The following is a 25,434-nucleotide window of genomic DNA, read 5'->3' on the forward strand; positions in this document are numbered from 1 at the left end:
TGATTTTTTTCTGTCTAATTACCTAATTTTCCTTAAATAATAAAGCAGGTGAGGATTGAGTTTTTAAAGTCCCTACAATTCTCACCACTTTGCTTTAATAATATAGATTTTGGAGAAGAATTAAAAACAAATAAAAATCATAGAAATGGGCATCTCTTTAAGGTGATAGTGGTTGACAATATGAGAAGCCTACATTTGACCATCCCACTCCAACAAGCATTTTTATCTTTTTTGAATGATGTGTTTTATGTAGGGGTTGGAGTTTGCTACCTAATTTATACTTAACCAAGGTTTGAGGGTCCCATTTTGGGATAATTCCTTTGAATTAAGAGACAAAGCCAATCCGCTAACCCATAATTCTACCCTTTTTTCTGTTTTGAAATTGAGAGAGTTTTCCTTTTACCTTTGTGAATTGCAATCAATGCCTCTATAGTCTTTCCCTCCATTGCCAAGAAAACTTAAGCCCTTGTTTCTCTCTCCTTCATTACTCCACTCCCCTCTGTTGTCTGTCTGTCCCTTGAATCAATTACTCCTATGCTAACATGCGCGGTTGATGAAATTACATCCCTCTTTTCTGTTTTATCTGTTCTACTTCTAATTACTCGGGTTATCCTCCATTCTGGTTCTAATTGAAATTTGAAGTTTCTGGGTTTTGAAATTGGTAGAAAATTGAGATCTTTCACGATTTAAGGTTTCTGGGTTGAAGGAGCAAAGCGGGGGAAGCAATGGTAGCAGAGCCTTGGTTACTGAGAATGGGGAACCAGGTAAGTAGTAATCTGAAGAACTCCCTTCTTTTACACCAAACAAGTAGTAAAAAGAAGAAAGATTTAATTGTAAAACAAATAATTGGCATTTTATCATTTGAGGTTGCTAATGTTATGTCTAAATTGGTCCATTTGCACAAGTCAGTTTCTGATGAGGAGATCTCAAAACTGAAAAATGATTTGATTAAATCAGAGGGTGTAAAGAAATTAGTGTCTTGTGATGATTCATATCTCTTAGAGCTTGCTTATGGTGAAAGGATAGATGATTTGAATAGGGTTGCTGAGGTTGTATCTAGGTTGGGGAAGAAGTGTACTGAGGCAGCCTTGGTTGGTTTTGAGCATGTATATAGTGATATTATTAGTGGTAAGATTCAAGTCAAGGAATTAGGTTTTTTGGTTAAGGATATGGATAGTATGATTAGGAAGATGGAGAGATACGTGGGTGCTACTGCAAATTTATATGCTGAATTAGAGGTTTTGAATGAATTGGAGCAAGCAAGCAAGAAGTTTCACTTGAATCATAACGAGGAGAGCCGTAGGGCGTTTGAGCAGAAATTGTGTTGGCAGAGGCAGGATGTGAGACATCTAAAGGATACTTCTCTCTGGAATCTTACCTATGATAAGGTTGTTGAGCTTTTGGCCAGGACTGTTTGCACCCTTTTTGCTAGAATTTGCGTTGCCTTTGGTAATAAGAAGCTTGAGAATCGCGGCAGCCTTAGGCTTAGGTCAATTAATGAAAACAAGTCTCAGACTCATTATTTAAGAGGTGAAAGTGAAATAGACTTGTTTCATTCCCAAGATTTGGTTTATCCTTGTGCTCCTAGCCCAGGGAGAATCTTCATGGAATGCCTTAGTTTGAGTAGTTCAGCTTCGAGAGTTGATGGCGATGAAGATGAAGATGAAGATGAAGATGAAGATGAAGATTTTAGTTGCAGTTCCAATGGAATTGACAAGGGTCGTAGGCATACTACTCCGTCCTCGGACACAGTTGGAGGTTCTGCTCTTGCTCTGCATTATGCTAATGTCATTATAGTTATAGAGAAACTTCTTTGCTACCCACATTTGGTAGGTGAGGAAGCAAGGGGTGATTTGTATCAAATGTTACCTTCAAGCCTAAGAAAGTCGTTGAGGATGAATCTCAGGTCACACTTGAACAACTTTGCAATATTTGATGGCACACTGGCACATGATTGGAAGGAAAAACTTGATAGTATCTTGAAATGGTTAGCTCCTTTGGCGCATAATATGATCAGGTGGCAAAGTGAGCGCAATGTTGAGCAGCAGCAAATTATTTCAAGAACAAATGTTCTTCTACTCCAGACCCTCTATTTTGCGGACAGGGACAAGACAGAAGCAGCAATCTGTGACCTTCTAGTTGGTCTAAATTATATTTGCCGTTACGAAAATCAGCAAAATGCTCTCTTGGATTGTGCTAGCAGTTTTGACTTTGGTGATTGGATGGAGTGGCAACTGCAATGTCAGGCTTCTTGCTTCGATTGATCATTGATGGAAATTCATTTGGTAGGCTTTTTTCATGGTTTTTAATCAAATACAAAGATACATGTCACTTTGTTTTTGATGTGAATATAGTTATTAAGTTATATAGCTCCATATTTGTGTGATGATTATGTACTTTTGTACATAGTAATGAGAATTTCTTACATATTTTATCCTAGATTAATCTTTAACCGAAGCCACTTTGTCAGGGTTGTATAATTTGCTTTCTGTGTAAACTGGTAGTTTGTCAATGGATTGTGAGCTATTGTAAATGTTAATGATGGATTTGGTATGAGACAAAAGATATAAGTCTAGTGGGAAATCTTTTTGAGAATTCAAGAAACTGATAGAGGTATGAATGATTGATCTCTCCCTTTCTTTATGATTTAAGATTTATGAATAACATTGTTATTTTGTGACTAGTTTAAACTTTAAACCTGCTCCTCCATATATTATATATTATATATTATATATTATATATTATATATTATATATTATATATTATATATACCGACCTCTAGATCGACTCTAGTGACTAGTTTATTTTGTGAATTGCCCATGTTATACTCCATAATGAACATTGCCTGTTTGTACTTTGTACTGTTTCCACTTTCCAGGGATTAGATTTAGATTTAGATTTAGATTTAGATTTAGATTTAGAATATTAGATGATGTTGCACTTTCTTGTTTCATTATCTAAACCACCTCTCCTTTTGGCTGTAAGTTCATCTGTTTAAGGAGGTTGAATTTAAAGTTGTGCATTGGCAATCGTGTCCGGTCAAAACAGGTCAAAGGGACAGAGGGAGTATTACATTAGTTTATGTTCAGAAGTTAAACAACATAGAAAAATACTCCCCTCGTCATATTTATACAGTACAAACTACAGAGTAGTTGGTGTTACTTGTCATATTTATACAGTACGTATCATAGGGGTGAGAGGATGGTCTTTAACCACTAGCACAACCTTTGATTTGAAAGCATTATCAGAAATTGGACTCTAAATGTATGGGAAAATTGGGAAGTGCAGAGTTAGGACTTGAGGCGTTGACATTTTGACAAATAAATTATAAATTATAAATTATAAATTATAAATTATAAATTATAAATTATAAATTATAAATTATAAATTATAAATTATAAATTATAAATTATAAATTATAAATTATAAATTATAAATTATAAATTATAAATTATAAATATACGGAGTAGTGCAATTACATTTTCAACTGCTTCTACAACTAACTTTGGAAGCTGGTGGTTAACAAGCTACTGGTCTACTGGAGCATTAACACGGACCATTAGTGACAATCTCAATATTCAATAAATTCCATTTTCCTGAATTTGGGTGTTGAGCACATTTATGAACCAAACGTACCATAAATTTTACAGTTGAGAGGGACTCAAACACATAATTCATTGTAGATTTATATGTTGTGGGATAACTAGACATGTCAAATGCTTGGTTTGGGTTGGGTTATAAAAAAATTACTTTTGCCTTGGGGTTAATTCGGGTCGATCATCGATCACTTTTGGATTCGGGTTTTGTAAATGCTTGTTCAAGACCCAGAACTTTTCGGGTTCGGGTCAACTCAACGGGTTGAGAGATTTTCAAAGAGTTCTTCTAGTTTGTAGGGATCAACCATTAGTACACGGGTTCTTCTAATTTGTAGGTTTTTTTTGTTAGGGATCTAGTGCCTTTAGTCGGTAGGTATCTAACATTAGTACACGGGTTCTTTTAGTTTGTATGTTTTTTTTGTTAGTGATAGAGTGCTTTTAGTTAGTCCGTAGTCAACCCTTAGTAAACAACCATTAGTACAAAGGTGCTTCTAGTTCGTAGGTGTTAACCATTAGTACACAGGTGCTTCTAGTTCGTAGGTGTTAACCATTAATACACGATTCTTGTAGTATGTAAGGGTCAACCATTAGTACACGGGTGCTTCTAGTTTGTAGGGGTCAACCATTAGTACACGGGTGCTTCTAGTTCGTAGGTGTCAACCATTAGTACATGAGTGATTCTAGTTCGTAGGTGTCTACCATTAATACACGGGTTCTTCTAGTTTGTAGAGGCCAACCATTAGTACACGGATGCTTGTAGTTCGTAGGTGTCAACCATTAGTACACGGTGCTTCTAGTTCGTAGGTGTCAACCATTAGTACACGGGTGCTTCTAGTTCGTAGGTGTCAACCATTAGTATACGAGTTTTCTAGTTTGTAGGGGTCAATCATTAGTACACGGGTGGTTCTAGTTCGTAGGGTGAACCTTTATTACACGGGTGGTTCTAGTTCGTAGGTGTCAACCATTAGTACACGAGTTTTTGGAGTCAGTATTATTTGGACTTATATTTTTAGAGTAATAAATGTATTTTGGAGTTAGTAATATTTACTTAAAATATACATTTATTACTCCAAAAATATAAGTCCAATTTAATTTGGAGTTATTATTTATTAATCCAAAATGCAGTTCAACTTTTGTACAGTTATAGGGACCCTCTGCACCCAAGTTGTTGAGTTTGGATTAATCCTGAGAATATTGCCCGTGGAAATTAAAGGATCGCCAACCCACTCACTATAAATGGACCCCTACCGACTAAAGCATAACACTTTCGGACTAAAGTATAACACCTAAGGTCTAAATGAAAGCACCCGATCACTAATGTGTGGCACCTAACGACTACGGTAACCGCTCACTAACAAAAAAAAAACATACAAACTAGAAGAACCTGTATACTAATGAGTAATGAGAGACCCTTACCGATTACAGGAACCCGCTCACTATTAATGGACTCTTAATGACTAATGCATAACACCTACCGGCTACAAGAACTCGCTCACTATTAGTGGACCTCTACCGACTAAAGGAACCAACTCACTATTAATGAGCCAAGGTGTAATCCAATGTGTCAACCCGCTCACTATTGTAGAGCCAAGGTTCGATTTTGGAGCTGGAATTACTTAACGGTAGCACCACTTGGTTCTAACATAGACCCACGTGGCTCAACGGTAGAGCCACTTGGTTCTACCATACACCCACGTGGCTAAACGGTAGAGCCACTTGGCTCAACTAAAAGGATTCTTCTAGTTGGTGGGTGTCTAACATTAGTAAACGGGTTCTTCTAGTCGGTATGTGTCTAACATTAGTAAATGGGTTTATATAGTGTGTAGGTGTGAATTATTAGTGATCGGATTCTTTAGTTGATATACGGATGAATTAGATAATGGATACTCCATAGTAGATAATAAATGATAAATAATAAATAATAAATAATAAATGATAACTAATAAACGATAAATTATAAACAATCAATCATAAATAATAAATCGGACAAGACAGACGTGTGGGTATTTGATGAATTTCGTAAAAGATCTTCATGAAAAAAACGTAAAGAAAATGGGATTTACAACATGTAAGGGGCCGAAGGGGTAAAAACTTGTTTTTACTTGATTACTAACTAAAAAAGGGTAAATGATCGAATGATGTGAAGTTCCGAATAAGATCCAGGCCGCAACCCAAAACGGGCTAGCTGCGTAACAATCTGCTGAGCTCGGCGACACAAACTTCCATTAATGGAGGTCAACCGTCGAACTTCGTGATTCATCAATTCGTCAATTCCCTTCAAGGAAATAGCTGAAGAAGACGCGTAATCATGAGTTACAGAAGGTAAATCCCACTTACGCGTATTTATTCCCGTCAGTTTTCAATTCCTTTCCATGTAGTAGGTTTTAGTACTTTTTAAAATCATTTTGTAGTTTTCGACGAAATCAAACCCGAATTTCCTTTTTCATTTAGAATCTGGGATTAAACTGCTTTAGTTGAATGCTGATTGTTACTTCGATTGCAAATAAAATGCCATGAGAATTGTGTTGTTTAACCAATCAGATTAAGAATATAGAACCCGGGAATAAAATGATTTTGAACCAATCAGGTAAATTCTTTGAGGATCTTTGTACCTTAATCAGTACATAATGTTGGGATTTGGGTAGATTTCCTGTTTGACACCATTGGCTGAATCTCTTTATTATCCAGGGAGACTCGTGCTTCTAAAATTGGCCTTTTTGATGGATACAATAGCCTTGAAGAGGGTGGTTTAAGGGCATCCACATCATACTCAAGTGATATTAGTGAACATGAAAATGACAAAGCTCTTGATACCCTCAAAGATCGGGTCTTCTTTCTCAAGCAGGTATAAATCCTTTCAGTTTGTGCTTATTTAAGAGCAAATATTTCACTGTTTGCGTTTATTTAGACCAATTTTATTTTGTTTGAAACAAGTCAGTAAGTCCAAAATGGACGCAAGTGACTCTTATTGGTACTCATTAGTTTGGTATTGGTACTGAGACTGGTATGATATTGGTATAACCAATACACTGCTAAGGAGTACCAATACGAGTCATTTTCCGTATTGGTACTGACATGTTCTGTGTTGGTACTAAAAGTGGTTGTATTGGGGCGACTTCTATCCAATTGGTCACAAGCCACTTGACGTTTAGAAATCCTCAAAAACTAAGAAGAATAATTATGGAGTTTCAATCTCTTTTCTCATAAATGGCCTTTAATCATAACATAGTGATTTGCTAGGATTCTATTCATCCAAATATACATATCTAGAGTGGTTTTCCCGTTTTACGGATGTATTTTAACAAACAACAGGGGGATTGATCATAGGGGTATCCCCGAAAAATCTATGATGTTGTTTCCCTTAGATGTAATTTAATTTTCTCAAAGTAATCGATTGTTGGAATCTGGAGGAGGGGAATTGGTTCGATAGCTATCATGTTTTATGTCCCTAAATGTGTTTATCGTATGTATATGATGTACGTGTATATATGCTATATAAACTCATCCCTAGGGGTGTTAAACCTTCAATTTGTGCCCGAACATGTTTGAACTGCTCGGCTCGGCAACAAAATTTTCAAGATCGACGAGCTTTGATTTCTAAGCTCTTTGATTTCGGCTCGAGCTTGTGAATCCAAGATTTTAATTTAGAATTAAGTGCTTATGCTACTGAAAACCTTAATAAAGTACCCAATTTGAGGTCTACAATGTGTTATCTATTCTCCCCAATCTTAGAAATTGCGTTTATAGTACTTTCTTCTACCACTTCACAAATTCTACCGACGTGTGGTATTGTTCTTTCCCTCCCTTCGTATTTTAATATGAGTTACACCTATTTTTGGTATGTTTTCTCCTATTTTATTATTTCTTTCTTACCTCATGGTTCCCACTTCCTATTATATTAATTTTTCCATTATCTTCTATAGTCCCCACACTTATTCACACCATCTTTTTCCACAATAAATAATTCACCCACTATCAATTTCTTACAATAAATAACTAACCCACTACCCCACTTGCAATTAGTTATTAAATTCAACTCAAACCTTCTACAAAATTTGTGCTGGTTAAAGTGCTACTCATTACTAAAATACGAAGGGAGTAAGATTGTTGAGTGTTGAAAAAGGAAAACGATGCGACCTTGGTGTCAAATGATGAATGCCGTTGACGGAGTGAGAACATAAATAATAATGGCGATTAGAATTTGTGAATTGGGACATGAATGATCATTCCCTTCTATCATTCAATAATCATCTCCTTGTTCATCTTTCTCTATCTCTAAAACTCACAAATAATACTGTTTTAGAGATAGAGGGGGAGAAAAGGGGTAGTAAATAGTTCAGGGATGGAGAAAGTAGTGGGTAAGTAGAAGAAGATGAAAATGAAACCCATATGAATTTCTGCAATTTTGCATAACAAACTATTACAGAGTACAAGTAATTGTATTCACCTCTCTGTATATGGACACATGAGTACTCGTCAGTTAGTCTTTTCATTTTCTTTTCTGTGCACTCCTATTGGCGTTTTATTAATTTATTTGTTTTTGTTTGTTTAATCAATTTTTGAAGATATACAAATAATTTGTTTTAAAATATAAAAATGACCGAGCCTGTTCATGAGCTTTCGAGTAGAGCTTGGGCTTGCTTAGCTTGGCTCGTAGCTGAACCCGAGTCCGAACCAAGCCTCATCGAGCGTGTATATGTATAATGTATATGTGTGTGTGTGTGTGAGAGAGAGAGAGAGGAACCCGGGGAGGGGGTGAGGAGGTTTATGCTTACTTCCCCCTTTATTTAATTGCGTCACTTTCCTTTTTCGGAAGTTAATATTAATTGCATCATTTTCTTTTATGGCATACTTTACATGCTTTTTATGTGTTCACACTCCAAATTACCCATCCTACCGTTGTTACCTAACCTTAGGTCTCTCTCTTCTGTTTGTAATTACATGGACATTTTTTTTATATTTACTCTGTTTCTTAATCTTTATGCCTATCCATTCGTTTTTAGTTGGACAGTTTCCTTTTTGAGAAAGTTCTTTTTAGTTCACACATTGTTTTTGTTTTGGTAAGTTCTGCAAGTATAAATCTCCTATTTTATCCTCCAAATTAATTTACACCCTTGTTGTTTCTTTTCTTCAATTCCCCCTAAGTTCTTACCTTCCCTCTGTTCACAGCTTCCCCATGGAAGCCCTCCCTCTCTAACCTTGTTCCCATGAACACCACCATATGAATATTTTCGAACACTAATACCGGAATATCCCACCCTTTCTCTCCTCCTCAACGCCACGAACGCCACCTCCTCCCCTCTACCCGACATCCGCCGTTGAGGAAAGATTCCTCACTTCAATGATGTAACCACCCAACGAAATTCATCAAAAAACGAGGTCATGGTGGTCGGAGGTTGCAGATCTAGAATAACCATAACCAAATTAGACCTCCATGCCTTCGATTTTGTGAAAAATCCTCATGTGCAACGGTGGTTGGTGAAGGGTGGATTTCTCTTCTAATGCTCTTTTTTCTCTCTTGTTCTTCATCTTATTCTTCTTCTAGGCTCCTTCTATTTCTGTTCAAGCGCTCAATTAAGCCCTGTTACAATGAAGTTTTGACTTTTTCTCTCTCCTTTGTTTTCTCTGTTTCATTTCTATGGGACTTTAAAGCACATTAATAATATTAGATCTGGTGTTTTTGGTTGATTTTAGCCTAGTTTTCATTGTTTGGTGTTGATTTTGATTTTAATTGCCAATTTAAAGGTGGTTATGGAATGTTGGTGATACTTTGTAGTGGTAGATATGCAGTGGTGGTGTAATCGCCGGTGTTGTAGTAAACGGCGGTAGTATTAGCGGTGGTGATCAGGTGGTGTAATGACTGTAATCAGCAGTGTGTTAGCATGCCGGGAGCGGTGGTGTAGAGGAGATGGTTGCTTTTTTGGGTGTAAGTGGGCAAAAGCACTATAGTCTTTTACGTTCCTTTTCTACACTTAATATATGTGCCAAAATGAAGTGTCTCAACTAAAAGAGAATGGAGGAAGTATAACTGTAGACAAGTTTGCAAAAAAAAAAAAACAAATATGTGAGAAGTATCAATGTATATATGATGTAGCGACAAGTGTACCACCGTACCATGTTCCTAGCAAGTAGCATTCCTTGCCACCATATTGGTGCCCTCTCTTTGAAGTAGTCTCTTTTTTGTGAATGTTCAATTATTCTACTTCGTATATCGGTTGGATATTATGATGGTATTTCTGGTAAGAAAATGAATATTTTGGACTCAGTGTTAATATATACTTCGTACTTCCTATGGTTGACAATGTGTTGAATCCCCTTACGATTCCATGAATATACTTTATTTTAACGTTTAATATGCTTTGAAGCCATGCTTGGTGGGTATTTCTTTCTTGTGGTGTGGCCTAATTGGAGTGAACATCATTCTTTTCAACTGTTGCCTTGATGTTTTAAATTGAGGTTCACAGAAATTCCTGCCCGTCACCAGCACAAGTTTTCTCCTTTTTGCCTGGCATGCTTAAAGCCTCAAATCTTGTCCCCATTAGGATACAGCGTGCGATACGTGTCCGCCGAAAGTCTCAGAACAATCAGACCGTTTCAGGCTTGTCCTGCTTGATTTGGCTTAAATTAAAAAAAAAATCTATAGGTAACAATACTGAAAATTTGGTGTAGGCATGGAGCTGTTCATTAAGTGCATTGAGAAAAAAAATCACACCAGATTAGTAAATTTGAAACATACCTAAATGGAAAAGAAGGCAGTCATTGTTTAGTGCAGGGAGTCTTTTGCGCAAATTTCCTAATAAATAGATCTTCTCATCAATGAAGCTAATTCTGATGTCTGCTGTTCACTCTCATGTCAGTTGTCTGGTGATATACAAGATGAGGTTCTTAACCATAACCGTGTCCTGGATCGGATGGTATGTAAGTGTATATGCTGCTTTCAAACTCAGTAATTTTCAATAGTTATCTAAACTTCTGTGTATTGTATTTTTCCTATCATACTCCTTACTGATTTTGGACTCCGATGCAGGGGAATGAAATGGATGCATCAAGAGGTATCTTGTCAGGAACACGTGACCGCTTCAAAATGGTAAGATGATAAGTTACCTCTATAAAATTGCATCATAATTTGTTGTGCTGTTGACTTACTCATACTCATATGTTGCAACTATACCACCTTAGGTGTTTGAAAGGAAGTCAGGACGTGCAATGTGCAAACTAGTTGGTTTCCTTGTGGCATTCTTTTTATTGTTATACTACATCATCAGGTAAATTCATTGTTTGTTTTGTCGAGTTACAGTTGTAATCATTGTATCAACTGTATGACTATCCTTGCACATATTGTCCTTGCATGTTATTTTTCCATCTGATTCTCTGAGGTGTGACTATGTTCATGACATAATTTCTCTGAGAATCTGAGATTATCACAATGGGCAAGCAGTTAATTTATTGCAGAACCTTACTGTATCAAAGTGAGGAAACTGCTAAATGGTTGGCTATAGAAGCAGAAGAAGGTGCTTTTCTTAGTTAGCATGCTGATATCTTTAATGTATAAATGATATATGAAGCAGGAGTTCAAATTTCCTCATCCTTCCACGACATTATTGATGTGTAGTTATTTATTTACAGGGTCCTTAGACATTCCATGTGAGTATGAAGTGGAGACATTGTAAGCCTGTAAGTATCTGAGATGCATGAGTGAGATTTTGCATGATATGACAGACTACAACAGGAGCTGCTGGATGCATGCTTGCATAAATGAGACAATTGGGGTTGCTGTATCGCCTGTAAGGCTCTACTCAGATGAAAAGTATGAAGTGAACATGCGCCATTTTATTTAGCATAGGCTTTTGACAATTCATTCAAGCATATACAAATTTTTTACGGAGTACTTTTTTGCAAATAGGAAAATGACACTTTGTAAGTTTGTATCGTGGATTTATTATCAATCATAGTCGAAGTGATGAATTGATGATTGTTTGTGTTGGTTAGTATGGGCAGAGCAAACTACTCCAATTGAGACCCTGGAATCAACTTGAATTTTAATTGACCTACTCTGATGGTTGTTCTAAACTCTGTTTCATTTAGGATCCAGTTGCCCGCTATGGATACCGATTCAAGGGTGACCCCTATATGCTCCTAGGGAAATATTCAAGAATGGTCGAGTTAGAGATTTTTTACCCTTTTCCCACTCTAAAGTGTCCTTGTTTGCTAATTCAGGCCGTACAGGATTACGGAACAATACGCCTATCTATAAAAATATGGTTTGTGCACCCTATTTTTAAAATAACATATAGTTTAAATACAAAGAACATATTGTTCAAATACTCCACTTGTACATGTACATTGCAATCACTCTCCATGTTTATCAATTTCTCATTGTACCTGGTGTATAATACAAATTGCGAGAAAGTACTCCTTCTAGAAAAAGTACTCCTTATATATCAATAACTATGACATTTTCGTACAGAAAATTATAGGAAAACTAAAAATAGATAAAAAAAATCGAAAAAAGTGAATTAAATGAACAAAAAAAATGATATAAATATAATATAATTTGAAGTTAAATAAATAAAAATAAAAATAAAATGTTAAAAGTCTATTTATTTACGATTTCACCATATAATTTATATTGTTCTATCAGTAACATTTATTGATTTGAAACTAGTATTTGGGCCCGGGCGATGCCCCAGATTGATACACGTATAAAAATTTAAAATAAATTCAATACTTTGTATTATTAAATTGTCATTTATTATATTTTCTTATGAAAAGATATATATAATTTAATTTGGAGTAGTGGTTAACAATTAGAGGTCACGAATTTAAGACTTATAATCACACATATTTATCATTTTTAAATAATTGTATGCCACGTGGCACGTGGGCTTGTTTATCAACGCCTTTTGATATAAGGCGCCCTTCAATTCCGAATTCCTTTTCACCTTGCTTTTGCTTCTCCTCTTTCCTCCAAATCGAGGTACTCAAACCAAACGAATTCCGCCATTTCTAGCATTTCCGGAATTTGAATTCGACTAAAATCTCTTGGTAGGTAAACAATGCTTCTTTTATGTACTTCCACTGCTTTACACTTTCGATTTCTGATACTATTTATTTTATTTTATATTTTTTCCATTTTTTTCCATTAATGGGAGTTCAGTTGAACCATTTGAACTCCTTTTGGATTCGCCACAAAAAAAATAACTCTTCATTGTTTTTGTGGCTATTTTGCTGGTTGGCGAATTTTTTTTTTTTTTTTGTAATTTTTTTTTTTTTAAAAAAAAAAAAATTGACGTGTATTGACTTGGTTCAATTGTTGTATTGATAATTTGATATGCTAATGAATTAGTTAGTTGGTCAAGTTTGTGTCCATTTCATTGTATGTTGATAATAATAGTGTTGTCTTAACTTAGGTTGGTAGATTGGAAATTGTTTTGGTTTTGAAATTGCAATTGGGAAATTTGTTGAGGAATTGAAATTATGATTTTTTTCTTCATGTGATTGTACTCTTACATGCTTTCATGGTGGTCGTGGAGGGGAGTTTTCTTCCGGGTCTGCTCATTATAAGAATGCTGTTAAACTTGATGTAATTTGATAATATCTAATGAAGTTTGTTAATTTTATCAAATACTGACAAATGCGCCTATGTCAAACCCAAGCCGTTGGAAAAACACACTGTATAGGACATGCTCAAATGATAGGTTAAGGCACTTCTTTCGTAGGGTTTGTTTTAGTTCGTGTAATTTGAAGGTACCAAAAATGTTATACATCTACATTTCTTCTCACTTAAAATTATTGTACCACCAGTTTCATGTCTTGCCACCATATTCATGTTACAAATAGACATGGTTATCTAATTGGTCTGTCTCCTTGGCTATGTATTTCATCCTATGAACTCAAGGGAGCCATGCTGGAAACTGTACTGTAAACATACACTTTGTGCCCACGCAGTGTTGCTAAGTTTTTTAGCTCACATGTCAGTTGAAAACTGTGACCTTAGTTGTGAGTGTCATTTTTTTTTTAATATTGTTTTATGACTGCTTTTGTGTTTTTATGTAAAGTATCTTTTAACTATTTTATTTTTCTTTTTGTTAAAGTTTGTAGGATATGGATTCTGCACTTTTTTTTGTTACTGCTCAAATGATGTTGCTTGCAGGGTGCTGGTCATCCATTACATGCTTTGTATTGGTAATATCCTCAGATTGATGAGGTTGTGGTAGAAGCTCTTTGAGAAGAGAAGAATGCCTGGCATACCTCTTGTGGCTCGGGAAACAATGTATGGCTTAGTGCACTAGCAGTTTATTTGTGTTCCTCCTTAATTATAATAGTCAGCCTTTTTACCTCATTCAGTCAATTGGATGGTGATGTAAAACACATGCAATATGATTATCTTTGTTTTGTGGGCGTTTGGATTTGACTTCTTATTTTAATTAGGTAGCAGTAAATGGATAGGGACTTTTAGGTTTGGCAAGTTTGTTCATGCTTTTCACTTTTTCCTTATAGTTTCCAAATTTTCTTTTTCCTCTTACAAATGTTAGTGCAGTATGTTTGGAGTTTTAGACTTTTATTTGAAATAGTTTACATATTGGTATGGTAACAAATGAATGATGCTCTTTTGCTTAATCTTACTTGATTCAGGAAAGCATAAATTTATGATTTGTGAACTATGTTAGTGAGAGGCCCAAAGGAATTTTTATCATTATATAAGCTTAGAGGCATATAATTCAGTGTTTCTTTTTTTAACGTCTGCCTCATTGCTGCAAGTATTGGAAACAGGTTTCGTGCCCTCTACCATTTTTCCTTTTGGTATTGGTTTGGTGCCCTCTACCTGTCATTTCTTTTCTTAAGGAGGCATGCTTGGAATAAGGATAACTTAATAAGGGGGTAATACAAGTCAAATATAAAAATATGAATGTGACTGAAGATGATGTTACAGAGGATGAGGTGGTGATAAAGGAAATAAGCTAGTTGTGCTACGAGGAAGAGAATTGAATAGTGAGGTTTAATAAAAAAAATTCCGCCAAGTAAGGCAGCGGTCGGGGTAGTTGCGGAACCATACCACACAGTTCCCACAGATTCTGATATTCTAGATCGATTTGGACGCAGAGATATCATCCGAGTCAATTTTCGCAGGAGAAGAAGAGGTGGTGGGAGTCGGGCAGGGCAAGAAAGTCACTATCATACCCCGAACCACCATACAGGAAAATGGATTCCCTGGAATAGCGGGCCATTTATTTCCATATATTTTTAGATATTCACAAAACGAGAATTTCATCCTCCCTAACCTCCTGATCGAGCTTGTGATAAAGGTCGAATTTATACCTACTATAGCGAGGATTACACTTCCCCTCCCTCCCTTCTCAACACACCATCACCACCCCATTTCCCCTTACAATACATTGTCACTTCCTCATCTCTCCTACAACTATATCTATATATCTTCTTTTTATTTAGTTTTGACTTTTATTACCCCTTATACTTATCTTCTACCAGAGTATTGTGGTTGTTTATATGCTGATTTAAGTAGTAATAAAATAAATAATTGTTTCCAGTTCATACATCTCACGAGGTTCTGGATTGTCATGCTTCATTTTGAATTTATGAGCTATAGTTATGTTAATTGCCAACTTTCTCACAGTTCTCTGCTGTTTTCTTGTTTTTGTTTGTGAATTAGGGTGCTTTCTTGTACGGAAGCTTTAAGGTGAGAAAGCTGCTCCTTTCGAATGTTTGAATTCTACTTGCCTAAAATGTTAGGTTAAATACTCCCTCCGTCCCTTAATACTCGACCTGTTTTGATCGGACACGCTTGTCAATGCACAACTTTGACCACCAATCTCTTTAACTACATATTATAAAAACTTATAAAAATATTAATATTTTGAAAATATATATTAAGATGAAGCCAACAATATATTATATTATTAACATTTGTATTCATATACTAGAAATAAAATAGGTTCAAAGTGAATTATGTGAATAGTGCAAAAAGTCAAACTGGGTCGAGTATTAAGGGACGGAGGGAGTATATTATAGGAGACACAGAGGCCTTTACAATATGTCTTATAGGTTTTCCTTTGTGAGGATGATAGTCTGGAGGGCCATTGTTGTTTCACGTATCTCTCTCTCTCTCCCTCTCTCGTGCTTTTGATACAATAATATCCTTGATATCCCTTTAATGCCGATTTTTCTGTGTTTGTATATGTATTTATCCATCTAGTGTTGGTTTTTCTGTCTTTATGTTTGTATACGTATCTACTCAGATTTTGCCAATTTTTCGGCCTTAACTTCTGCTTCAACTGTGTCTTGTTTCTCTCGTGAATAAAAAACCAATTGGCACTTCTGAAATGAAGATACTACATTTCTCCTAGTCTTTAGTGTTTCTTAGAGAGGGTGTTGTCCTGTGAATTGGTTATTTCATTGGCAATTAATTATTTTTCCAACTAGTAATTCCTTTATAATAGCAGCCAATCTAGAAATGGAGATCAGCCCTGCCGCCAAGATTCTCAGGTGCAATTATCTGCTGAGGAGGAAATTGCTGCTGAGGAGAGTTTATCAGCATATTGCAAACCTGTAGAGCTTTATAACATTCTCCAACGCCGTGCTTTAGGAAATGTAATTTCTGTATCCTTGTTGGAACTATTTCTCATATTTCTTTTTGGTATCCTTTGTTATTCATTTAGAGTTGTTGAGATATTTGTATGCACACTGACAATCAAAACACGAACGTAAGGACAACATCAGTTCAAAAGAAAGGTTTATTGTCTGGCTGAAGTGTAGCTTATAGTCCACAAATTTCTTTTGATCCCTGCTTACCATTCTTGCACTTGCTTGGTTGGTGAGGGAGTAAAGGATTGGAGGTTATTAGCCTGTGGATGAACAAATATAAGGAATTGCATTATCGTTTACTTAATTGGAAAATACCCTGAATGTTTAGTTGATGAAACTAACACCGAATTACAACCTTTAAGAAGTCCTGGTAATAGTACTGGTATGTCATACAATTGGCTAAAAAATTGAGTCTAAGTTATTTTAGAAAAGCTGTGGAATTGAGATTTTTTCTTTATGAAACTGCTAAGAGTAAATGCTAATCATAATGAAGAGAATTTGATTTTCTCTCTTTTAAGATGATTTAATTATTTTTTAACAAATAATTATATGGAGATTTTAACATGTAGGGAGCCATGGAGGTGCACTGCTGCTTTATTTTTATTTTTTGTAGCCGTATTGGCGAGAAGGTTTTCTTTATTAAAATGTTGCTGACTGAAGCACAATTTGTTGCAGCCATTATTTCTTCAACGGTGCTTGCATTACAAAGTACAGGCAAGGCACCACAGAAGGTATATTGTTGTCGTCTTGATTATTGATATTGTTATTATCACCATTGACATATTGATGTTTCTGTTACTAGTCTTGCTGTTACTGTCAGTGTTGTCATTTCTGTTACTTTGTTATTAGTACGAGTCTACAACCACTTGTAGTGGTACAGTTGTTGCAGCAGTAATTGTCATTCCCTATATTGTTATAGCTAGCTTCTTTTGTCTCCTGGTTTGAAGTTATATTGTTTCCTTCTTGTTTTGGCATGTTTAAGCTTGAGTTGCTCAGATCATAGATGCCAAAACTTGAGTTTAAGCTAAGGGTATCCACTAGCAAATTTAAAGTTTCAATCCATCAATCCAAAATTTGGGTAATCATTGATTCTTATTGAAACTCAGAGTGAATTTAGCGAGCTTTTGTTTATGAACCATGCTGGTTATCAGATATAAAAATAAAAATAAGGTTGGTAATTTCCTAATAATTTGTTAAAGTCTTAATGTATTCTTGGTGCATATGGGTCGGTTAAATGAACAAATCTTAGTTCTAATAGTACTAAAATAAATAATACTCCATCCGTCCCTTAATACTCGCCCCGGTTTGACCGGTACAGATTTTTAGGCAATTTAATTGACTTATTAATTTATTAGGTGGTAGTTGATAGTGAGGTATTTTTTTAATATACTTAGTTGGAAATGTGTCCAACTTTTTTGAGTGGAGAGTGTGTAGTTGAAAATTTTAATGTTTTTTAGAAAGTGTGAATATAAGTGGGTCCTTGATTAAGTGAGAGAAATAATATAATATTAGTAAAAGTATGTCATTTATAGAAACGGGGCGAGTATTAAGGGACGGCTTTATAAGGAAAGCGGTGTGAGTATTAAGGGACAGAGGGAGTAGTATAGTACTATAGTATTTATTCATAGAAGGAAATTAAAAAAACATCGAAATGGTCCGAACTAGCAGCCTCTTCCTATGGCCTAAAAAATGTTTGAGAAGCTACTTTGGAAGAGCTCAATAATTTGCAAAGGATTGGGGTTGGTAGGCTTTACAACTAACAAGGCTGTCACTCATGTGCCTATCTTGTGTTATGCGTGCAGAGAGACAGAGAATCACTTATTCTTGCTTTGTTATGTAATCTTTGTTAGAGAGCATTTATTTTTTGTTGCCTCGTTGGCCTTAACTGGTTGCTCCATCAATTGTTTTTGTTGATTTTCGGACTTCGTTTGTGGAGGTATATAGGGAACTAAATCTTTTGGAATTCTGGTTCTTTAGTATTTTGCCCGTCTTATGAGTGATTTTGGTTGAAGATGAGTGATAGGGTATACTCCGTATCAAAATTGATTGTGTAGTCTTGCGCTTTTCTTGAGGCTCATGCTTATGGGGCTCTGGCTTGTCTCACTCAGATATAACTGGTGATCATACCTTTTTAATATATGTACTCCCTCCGTCCCGGAATACTCGACCCGGTTTGACCGGCACAGAGTTTAAGAGACTTGAATTGACTTATTTAATTTAATAGATAGTAGTTGATAGTGGGGTATTATTTTAATTTAGTTAGTGGGAGGTGGGTTAAGAGGTGGGGTTGGGGGAGAGTAGGGGTTGAATTTTTAATTATTTTTTGTATGGAGTAGGGGGTAGGTGGGTTAATAGGAGTGGAGTGAGAAATAATATAATATTGTTAGAATATTTCCATTTTTAGAAACAGGTCAAGTATTAAGGGACGACCCGATAAGGAAAACAGGTCAAGTATTCCGGGACGGAGGGAGTATATATTTTCTATTCTGCTTGGTCTAAGTTGGCTTTTGGTCCCATTCTTAGTATCATCTTCTCCCCTTCTCCTCTACACAATAAAAGATTATGAAATTGTCAAGCCTTGCATTCTGCATTTCCCATTCCCATGTTTTTTTTCCTCCATGCAGAAAGGTTCCTGGCAACATCACTTCGATCAAGGTTTACTTTTTTTTTTCATAATATAAATTCTTAAGGCACATTCTTTGATGATTTGTAGGATACAAATGGAAGTTTCTCTGTCAGGGACGTCGGGTGATGGATTGCAAATGCGGAATCTGTGTCCAATGCATATCATATTGGCTAGAGTGCTATCTGATGCACCTCAGTTAAAGGTAGAATTTTAGAATACGTCATTGTTGCTTTATGTCGCAGATTGTACTAGTGATAGCCAGGGTCACCTAATACGTAGTACGATTTAGTACGAAAACGCAATACGAATACGGAATACGAGAGGTGGTCGTATTACAAATACGTTTTGAGGAATTTTAAATACGATTTTTTATAATATAATACGATACAATTCAATTTTAAGAAAAAATAATGTTAAAAAATAACCAGACTTTAGATACCAGCTGTCTTATTTCAAGAAAGTAAAATATAAAATATAACCAGCCTTTAGATAACAGCTGTCTTATTTCCATTATAAGACCAGCTGACAATCTGTCAAATTTCAGAAGAAAAAAGAGGAAAAGAATAAGATGCCAGCTGTCTTCTAGTAATAAAGATAAAGAGAAAAGGGCTTATTTCAAAAAAATAAAAGTAAAAATAAAGACAGAACGGCTAATTAAGGTATGCTCCTCGCCTCCTCATTCTCTTCACCTTCCTCTTTCTTTCTTTCTCCGTCCCCGTTCTCAAGCAGAAGACAAAGCTTCAAAATCAGCAATGGTGAAAAAGTTTAGAAATCGATCAGATCGGTTATTGGGTCGAATTAGATCGAATTCGTACTCGAATTAGTACGAATCGTATTAAATCGGAGTACGAAGGGGTATCAACCGTATTATGTGACCCTGGTGATAGCCATAAGTACTCCTGAATTTAAACAGCCTTGTGCAATCTGTGTCGTAGTACAGTGGTTGAAATTGGTTCATCATGCGATGTTAAATCAACTAATATGAACTTAAACATTTAGGATTTTTTTTAATGCTGTTGTCAATAGCACTCTGCAGTTTATCGCTACACTAAGGCTCGACTGCTCAGGACTCCAAGCACAGGAGGAGGCAATGTAGGACAAGTAAATTTCATTCTACCTGAGATGAATAAGCTACTGAGGGAAGCCAAATCTGGATCATATTTCATCTTATTTGTTAGTTATGGTATGATATCAGTTTAATAGATTAGCAGAGTGATTCAGAAATTCTTGGTGTGTTTACTGCTTGACTTTGGATACATTTCGTGATGCGTTATTCTATTTCTGTAATTGCAGCAGGGGCATTTACATCGCATGAATTTGATACATCCAGGGAACATTTGGATAACATATCCCTTTCAAGTAAGATGTTTCACCTTTGGACACTTGAGTGGAATTGAAAGTTTCTGATTTAGAGCCAGGGAGATTAAGAAGATTAGAGTAAACAAAAAAATATTTTGTATTAGTCTTTTTTGTTTTTATTACGTTCATAGTGCTAGTTAAAGTTTTCCCTTGATTCAAAACTGTGGCATCAGAATCACTTGGGGGTGTTTGTTTCATTTGGAATGGGTAACATACCTAGACTAACCTAGTGTTTGTTTAAGAAAATTTCTATTTCCAAACCATACCTCTAACCCAAGGGGTAAATGGATATAATATTCATTCTAAAATAGACCTTGATTTCATTCCTTTCCTAATGCATTACCACTCTGATTTCATTCTTGATTCCAAAGCCATACCACTGTGCTGACGAAACACCCCCTTATTGTATATTGCTTTTGAAACTGAATGATGGTGCTGCTGTTAGATACATTTTCATGATTGACAGTGTTTGTGGAATGAATGTGGAAAAGGAAGAATGAACAGTATGATTGAATTTAAAGAATTTTGGAGAAGAGAACAAAGGAGAGGGATGTACAACCAAAGTTGCCGTCCCTATCTATTACATTATACTAAAACAGACACCAGAAGTGATATTGATGCAAAATTTTCCCGCCGAAAACAAAATTCTCTTAAAAATCTCTACGTTATTTTTTTTATATAGTTTCTATCCTTTTCAATTTATTATGTTTGGAAAAAAAAAATATTTGTTTATAGATTATGGAAATATTATACTATATGCCACATACTAATAATTTGCTAAAATGATTTTTGGTAATAGTTTAGTTAAATCGTTCGTATTACAAATGAGTATGTTCAAGATTTATTAATTATGCAGAAACTTTAGGGAGAGATCAGTCAAATATATTCTAAAAAATTAGTCAAATAATTTTAGAATATCCGTGCATGCACCGGACCTAATCTAGTTGTTGGATATTCGGAACTTGTTTGACAAGCAATAGCTTGGACATCATTTAGTGGAATTGGGGTACATTAGCATATTTAACCAGTTAATCCCTTATTTTAAGTGTTACATTTACTTGGCAGGTTTACTGAACCTAAACAGAGGCAAAGAAGTCTGCTGTCTTATGTATTAGGCGACGTTGGTGATAGTTTCTTGTTGTATCATAGGTTTGGACAACTGGTTTGAGTTTAGAATTTATTTTTATTAGGTATTACTGTATTCTCTTGAGTTTCAAACCACTTCAATTAAGTTTTTTAGAAAATAAAAAACTATGGATCATGTTCAGTACTAGTAGGTAGTGCTAATAAAATATTTTTGAAGTTAGGATGTGATTGTTATGGAGGCAAAAGAAATTGTGTTTGGTTTACAGATGGCGCTGCAATTTAATGGAAAAATTATAATATGAAGAATGGCAACATAAAAGTGATAAAAAAGCTCATGAGAAGTCATGTGGTGGGTCTTACTTTGGAGTTATAATTAGAGAAATTATTTCTCTTGTTAGTTTATTTGAGGTTGTTAATATTGTTTATGTGTTTAGGGAGGCTAATGAAGCAGCATGCAATGACTCACCTTAGACTACTTTACTAGAGTATGTGCAGGCGGTTGTCCGTCTGTTATTTAAGATGTAATTGCCGCGGATTATTGTTTAGCCATTAATATAAGTTAGTCGTCTTTGACCGTTTTCCTCAACACCAAAAAAGTTTAAAGTTTATAGATAGATTGCTCATGTTTGAGAAATTCTTTTCTTCATAATGCCAGTCATAATGTAAATTAAAAGTTATCACTGGATGTTGATTTACTCTTTGATCTATTTTTTGTGTGTGTGTTGTCGTGGTACATATGCGTGTCATAATGGACTTATTTCCAAGCTGCAAAATTTAGTTGGTTTTGAACGTTTCTTTCGATTGCAGCAAGTGTTCAAAAGTCCTGTTTATGGGGAAAGATATCAATGGAGTCACTCTTCTCATCTTGGGAAAAGTTTCCAAACTTGAACCGTGGGGAGAGAGTTGAAATGCTGACTACAATCGACTTGCATCCTTGTCTTTTGAAGGTACTCTATCTTAATTTAATGGGGGAGAATCACTTGCTTAATTATTGTTACTGTCAGTTGTTTGAAAGTAGTAGTCAGTACTCGGTAGACATGGACACTTGGACAGTTTGTCTGCGTGTCATGTTTTCTAGCGGCTCATTGTGCAAGAAGTAGTGGCTTTCATTTTCATCAATAACAAAACTTACGATGAACAGGATACCCACCAGGAGATATATTTAGTATGTGGCATAATCTGCATTTGTTGCAGGATTCTTTCAAAAATTTGGTCTAGCCATCTGACTAATAACCTTAAACATCTGTGTAATCTTATGTTTCCAAACAAACTTAAAACTGGGAGAGGAAGTGAATTCGTTGATTTTTGAGTTTGTAACGCAGGAGCTGCAAGTACCAGAAGTCTGGAACAATCTCCTAACCTATTTCTGATCTGCAGAGTTGTACAGTAAGGACAAGACTCTAACAAACCCAGAAAGCCTTCAAGGGTGGTACCACTAACTTCTGTGGGGCATGGGTATGTGCCCAAGAGCTAGACACACCCATATTGTGAAAAGTTCGCGTTGAGATTATGGTTTAAATTGAGTGTCCAAGACTAGTGCCATAGGCTCATAGCCATGTCGGATACGGGTGATTGAGATTAAAAACAAAAGAATCAATGTAGGGGACTAGGTGTGTAGCATAGCTTGCAGATAATTTTGAGATTGGGAAATGACAGAAATAGAGGAAGGTTTCTTTGCTGCCCAAGACTCTGCGCAAAACCTTGTTAGTCTCCAACACATTTTTTTGTTAGGCAGGGGGAAGGACTGCAAAAGAGACAGCGGAGATAAATGGTTGGAGCTGGAGTGTGAAATGCCTTTTTTTTTATGCTTTTTTTGGGTTAAGGAGTGTCTGTTAGTGTTGAGTCTGTTGACACTGTGCTGTAACAGCTTACCTTCGCTTTCCTTTGAATCTAACTTTTTGCTATTGAAAAAACTTCATTAAGGCTTCATCTATCAATAGGTACAACTTACTTTATTTGTGTCTTTAACTTCTTAAACAATTACGTATGTTTATGTCGACTCGCAATAAAAACCTGCCCAAAGTAGGGTCTTAGAGTTTATCCTTAAGAAAACATCCCTTGTACTGGATTCTTCAAAAGAAAATAATTTATGGCAATTAACAATTTAACAGCCTATGATCTAATTCTTTGGTGAATTTAAGTCCCAATATATGACTCTGATGAAGGTAAGTCCCGTTATATCAATTATATTATCAATCTGATTCTTGACCAACAAGTCTGAGTTTGGTTTCTTTTATCTTCTGTTTTTGCTAAAATTTCTTTCCCGAGCTGTGGTAAGAGGAAATGTGAAAAAAAAGATAAACGTGAAAGATTCTTCCAATAGACGGTCTTATATCCCTGAATGATTTTCTGTAGCTAGAAAGCTTCCTTGTATCAACTTGAACCTTGTGTATAAAACTGGCCCTTCTTGGGCATTATTTTTTTCTCAATGTCAATAATGAGATTTCTCTATCTTTGCAGTGTTGTTTCTTGGGTGAGGAGAAATGTATATCATTTCAGATGCCTGAGAACTCTAGTCGCATGGTTAGTTCATCCATTCATATCTTCCAAGTCTGTCTCTGATTTTCTGCTTTTTCTAACAATACCAAACTTATTTACAATTAGAACTTCTTTATTTTTGTTTCAAAAGAGCACTTTGCAGCATACGCAAGTCATAATATCTGCAGAAGAGCGAGGGGCAAAAGAAAAATCACCCTATTCTCCACATACATATAACAATGTTCCTGAATCATCTTCTTATTTTCTGGGGTAATGCTTGAAATTCTCTTGGAGCTATTACCTCATTTCATTGTCTTATTATTACTATAACCCACAAAATCACAAATGAGAAATTGTGTTGGTGACCAATTTTATTGTTTAGCATGAAAACTGATGGAAGAAACTTGTGTTCTTAATTGCTATAAGAGATTGCATTATTTATTTCCAAATTTTCAATGTCCTTAATATTCGTACTAAAGTCAATTTGCTGGTGATTCCTTTTTTTTTTGGGGTAAGGTTGAGGACAGGCAATATAATTTTCAACTACAGGTACTACCACAACAAGTTGCAGAGAACTGAAGGTAACCTATTTGAATTTAATGGAATGAATAATTCAGCTTTTGAGTTGACTTTTTCCCATGGTATGCCTAGTTGTGAATTGAGTCAGGTTTCACTTTATTCGGTATGTTATAAATGATTTTCTGATTACCCAGACTGTGATTCTGTTGCTTACATCTTTCAATTGACTTTCCGTGCTTAATTTTGTACTGGTTTTATTTTGCTGCAACTCTGCAAGTGGTTCACATATGCTACTTGGAGTGGGTAAATATACAGTTATACACTACTGACGAGTACGGAAATTCTAGATCTGTGTTGTGGCTATGTATACTTGCTATATATGGAAAGTTATTGCAATACATCAACCTACTCCTCCAATATTCAGACCTATGTCAGAAGGAGAAGAGGGCAAACGACACAACAAGACAAAGGAGAAGAAACAGAAGACAGCCACCATGAGGAAGGGAGGAACCACAACCCATAGTGGATGCAAGGCCTGCTGCCTGCTATTCTTAATTGTCATTTGTCTCATCTGACTTATTTTGTCTTGGTTGCTTTTAATTAATTAGCTTTGTCTTGTACTGATTTTGGTATTAAAAAGGGGAAGGCAAGAAAGCAGAAACCATCTGGAGAATTATTTGGCTTAGCCTTGGGAGAGAGACCTCTCGAAGAGTCTCACCTTGTAATCAAACTTTCTGTTTAATCAATATACACTCTGCCATCTTTCCTCTACAATTCTTGCATTACCCTACTGTGTGTTAGCTTATTCTGCAGGCAGGAACCGTAGTTCGTTCCACTTGGTATCAGAGCAGGCAAACATGCCGGCGTCGAACACCCAAAGGCTGGATGGGGTAGACACCGAACTGGGCGAAATGAAGGAGCAGTTCGGTGCCCGGTTCACTGCACTGGAAGGGCGCTTTGATGGGCTGGCAAATAGCATCGGCCAATTAGTGTCGGAGGCAGTGGCTGTGGGTATGGAACAAATGAGGAAAACAGTGTCGGAGGAAAAACAGACGGCCAATGAAGCAGAGGCGCAAAAGAATTCCGACAAGGTGGAAGGCGCAGTTGCCTTGTTGGAGGATCGAATTATCCGTTTCCGCCAAAACCATGATGGGCAATGGTCTACCA

The 25,434-nt window shown here is 35.8% G+C and overlaps 3 protein-coding genes across 18 annotated transcripts in view; all 3 read left to right on the forward strand.

The window, feature by feature from the left end:
- Window positions 1–307: 307 nt before the first annotated feature.
- Window positions 308–2,540, forward strand: LOC110782315 (protein PSK SIMULATOR 2). Its single transcript, XM_021986434.2, has one exon. The coding sequence runs from the start codon at window positions 726–728 to the stop codon at window positions 2,262–2,264; it is 1,539 nt and encodes a 512-aa protein (XP_021842126.1). The 5' UTR covers window positions 308–725; the 3' UTR covers window positions 2,265–2,540.
- A 3,194-nt stretch (window positions 2,541–5,734) lies between these two features.
- On the forward strand, window positions 5,735–11,568 carry LOC110782316 (bet1-like SNARE 1-2). 2 transcript variants are annotated; one of them, XR_008929626.1, is made up of 7 exons: window positions 5,735–5,918; window positions 6,285–6,441; window positions 10,454–10,510; window positions 10,624–10,683; window positions 10,776–10,861; window positions 11,035–11,107; window positions 11,223–11,568. XR_008929626.1 is itself a non-coding variant. In XM_021986435.2 (6 exons), the coding sequence occupies exons 1-6, from the start codon at window positions 5,905–5,907 to the stop codon at window positions 11,242–11,244; spliced, it is 396 nt and encodes a 131-aa protein (XP_021842127.1). In that variant the 5' UTR covers window positions 5,738–5,904; the 3' UTR covers window positions 11,245–11,568. The 2 variants fall into 2 exon arrangements, 1 of the variants encoding a protein (XP_021842127.1); XM_021986435.2 differs by lacking the exon at window positions 11,035–11,107 and having other exon boundaries at window positions 5,738–5,918.
- A 920-nt stretch (window positions 11,569–12,488) lies between these two features.
- The window catches only part of LOC110782317 (polycomb group protein EMBRYONIC FLOWER 2), a 43,084-nt gene continuing 30,138 nt past the window's right edge, over window positions 12,489–25,434 (forward strand). For 4 of the 15 annotated variants that reach the window (XM_021986436.2, XM_021986444.2, XM_056838178.1 and 1 more), the window contains exons 1-12: window positions 12,489–12,641; window positions 13,750–13,869; window positions 15,268–15,294; window positions 16,055–16,205; window positions 16,875–16,930; window positions 18,913–19,027; window positions 19,852–20,008; window positions 20,119–20,184; window positions 22,078–22,217; window positions 23,731–23,793; window positions 23,900–24,018; window positions 24,265–24,329. In XM_021986436.2, the coding sequence (XP_021842128.1) occupies window positions 13,835–13,869; window positions 15,268–15,294; window positions 16,055–16,205; window positions 16,875–16,930; window positions 18,913–19,027; window positions 19,852–20,008; window positions 20,119–20,184; window positions 22,078–22,217; window positions 23,731–23,793; window positions 23,900–24,018; window positions 24,265–24,329 (994 nt within the window). In that variant the 5' untranslated portion in view covers window positions 12,489–12,641; window positions 13,750–13,834. Of the gene's footprint in view, window positions 12,646–13,690; window positions 13,870–15,267; window positions 15,295–16,054; window positions 16,206–16,874; window positions 16,931–18,912; window positions 19,028–19,851; window positions 20,009–20,118; window positions 20,185–22,077; window positions 22,218–23,730; window positions 23,794–23,899; window positions 24,019–24,264; window positions 24,330–25,434 lie in introns of all 15 variants that reach the window. The other 11 variants (XM_021986440.2, XM_021986438.2, XM_056838172.1 and 8 more) reach the window with 11 other exon arrangements.

This window comes from Spinacia oleracea, chromosome 3 (assembly GCF_020520425.1).
Source record: "Spinacia oleracea cultivar Varoflay chromosome 3, BTI_SOV_V1, whole genome shotgun sequence".
NCBI lineage: Eukaryota > Viridiplantae > Streptophyta > Magnoliopsida > Caryophyllales > Amaranthaceae > Spinacia > Spinacia oleracea.

What these genes read in the sequence shown, in the direction of transcription:
- LOC110782315 (XM_021986434.2), top strand. Translation starts at nt 726, where the DNA reads ATGGTAGCAGAGCCTTGGTTACTGAGAATGGGGAACCAGGTAAGTAGT.
- LOC110782316 (XM_021986435.2), top strand. An exon ending in GGGTCTTCTTTCTCAAGCAG is followed by an intron (nt 6,442 to 10,453) that starts GTATAAATCCTT and finishes CTCTCATGTCAG; the next exon opens with TTGTCTGGTGATATACAAGA. An exon ending in CACGTGACCGCTTCAAAATG is followed by an intron (nt 10,684 to 10,775) that starts GTAAGATGATAA and finishes ATACCACCTTAG; the next exon opens with GTGTTTGAAAGGAAGTCAGG.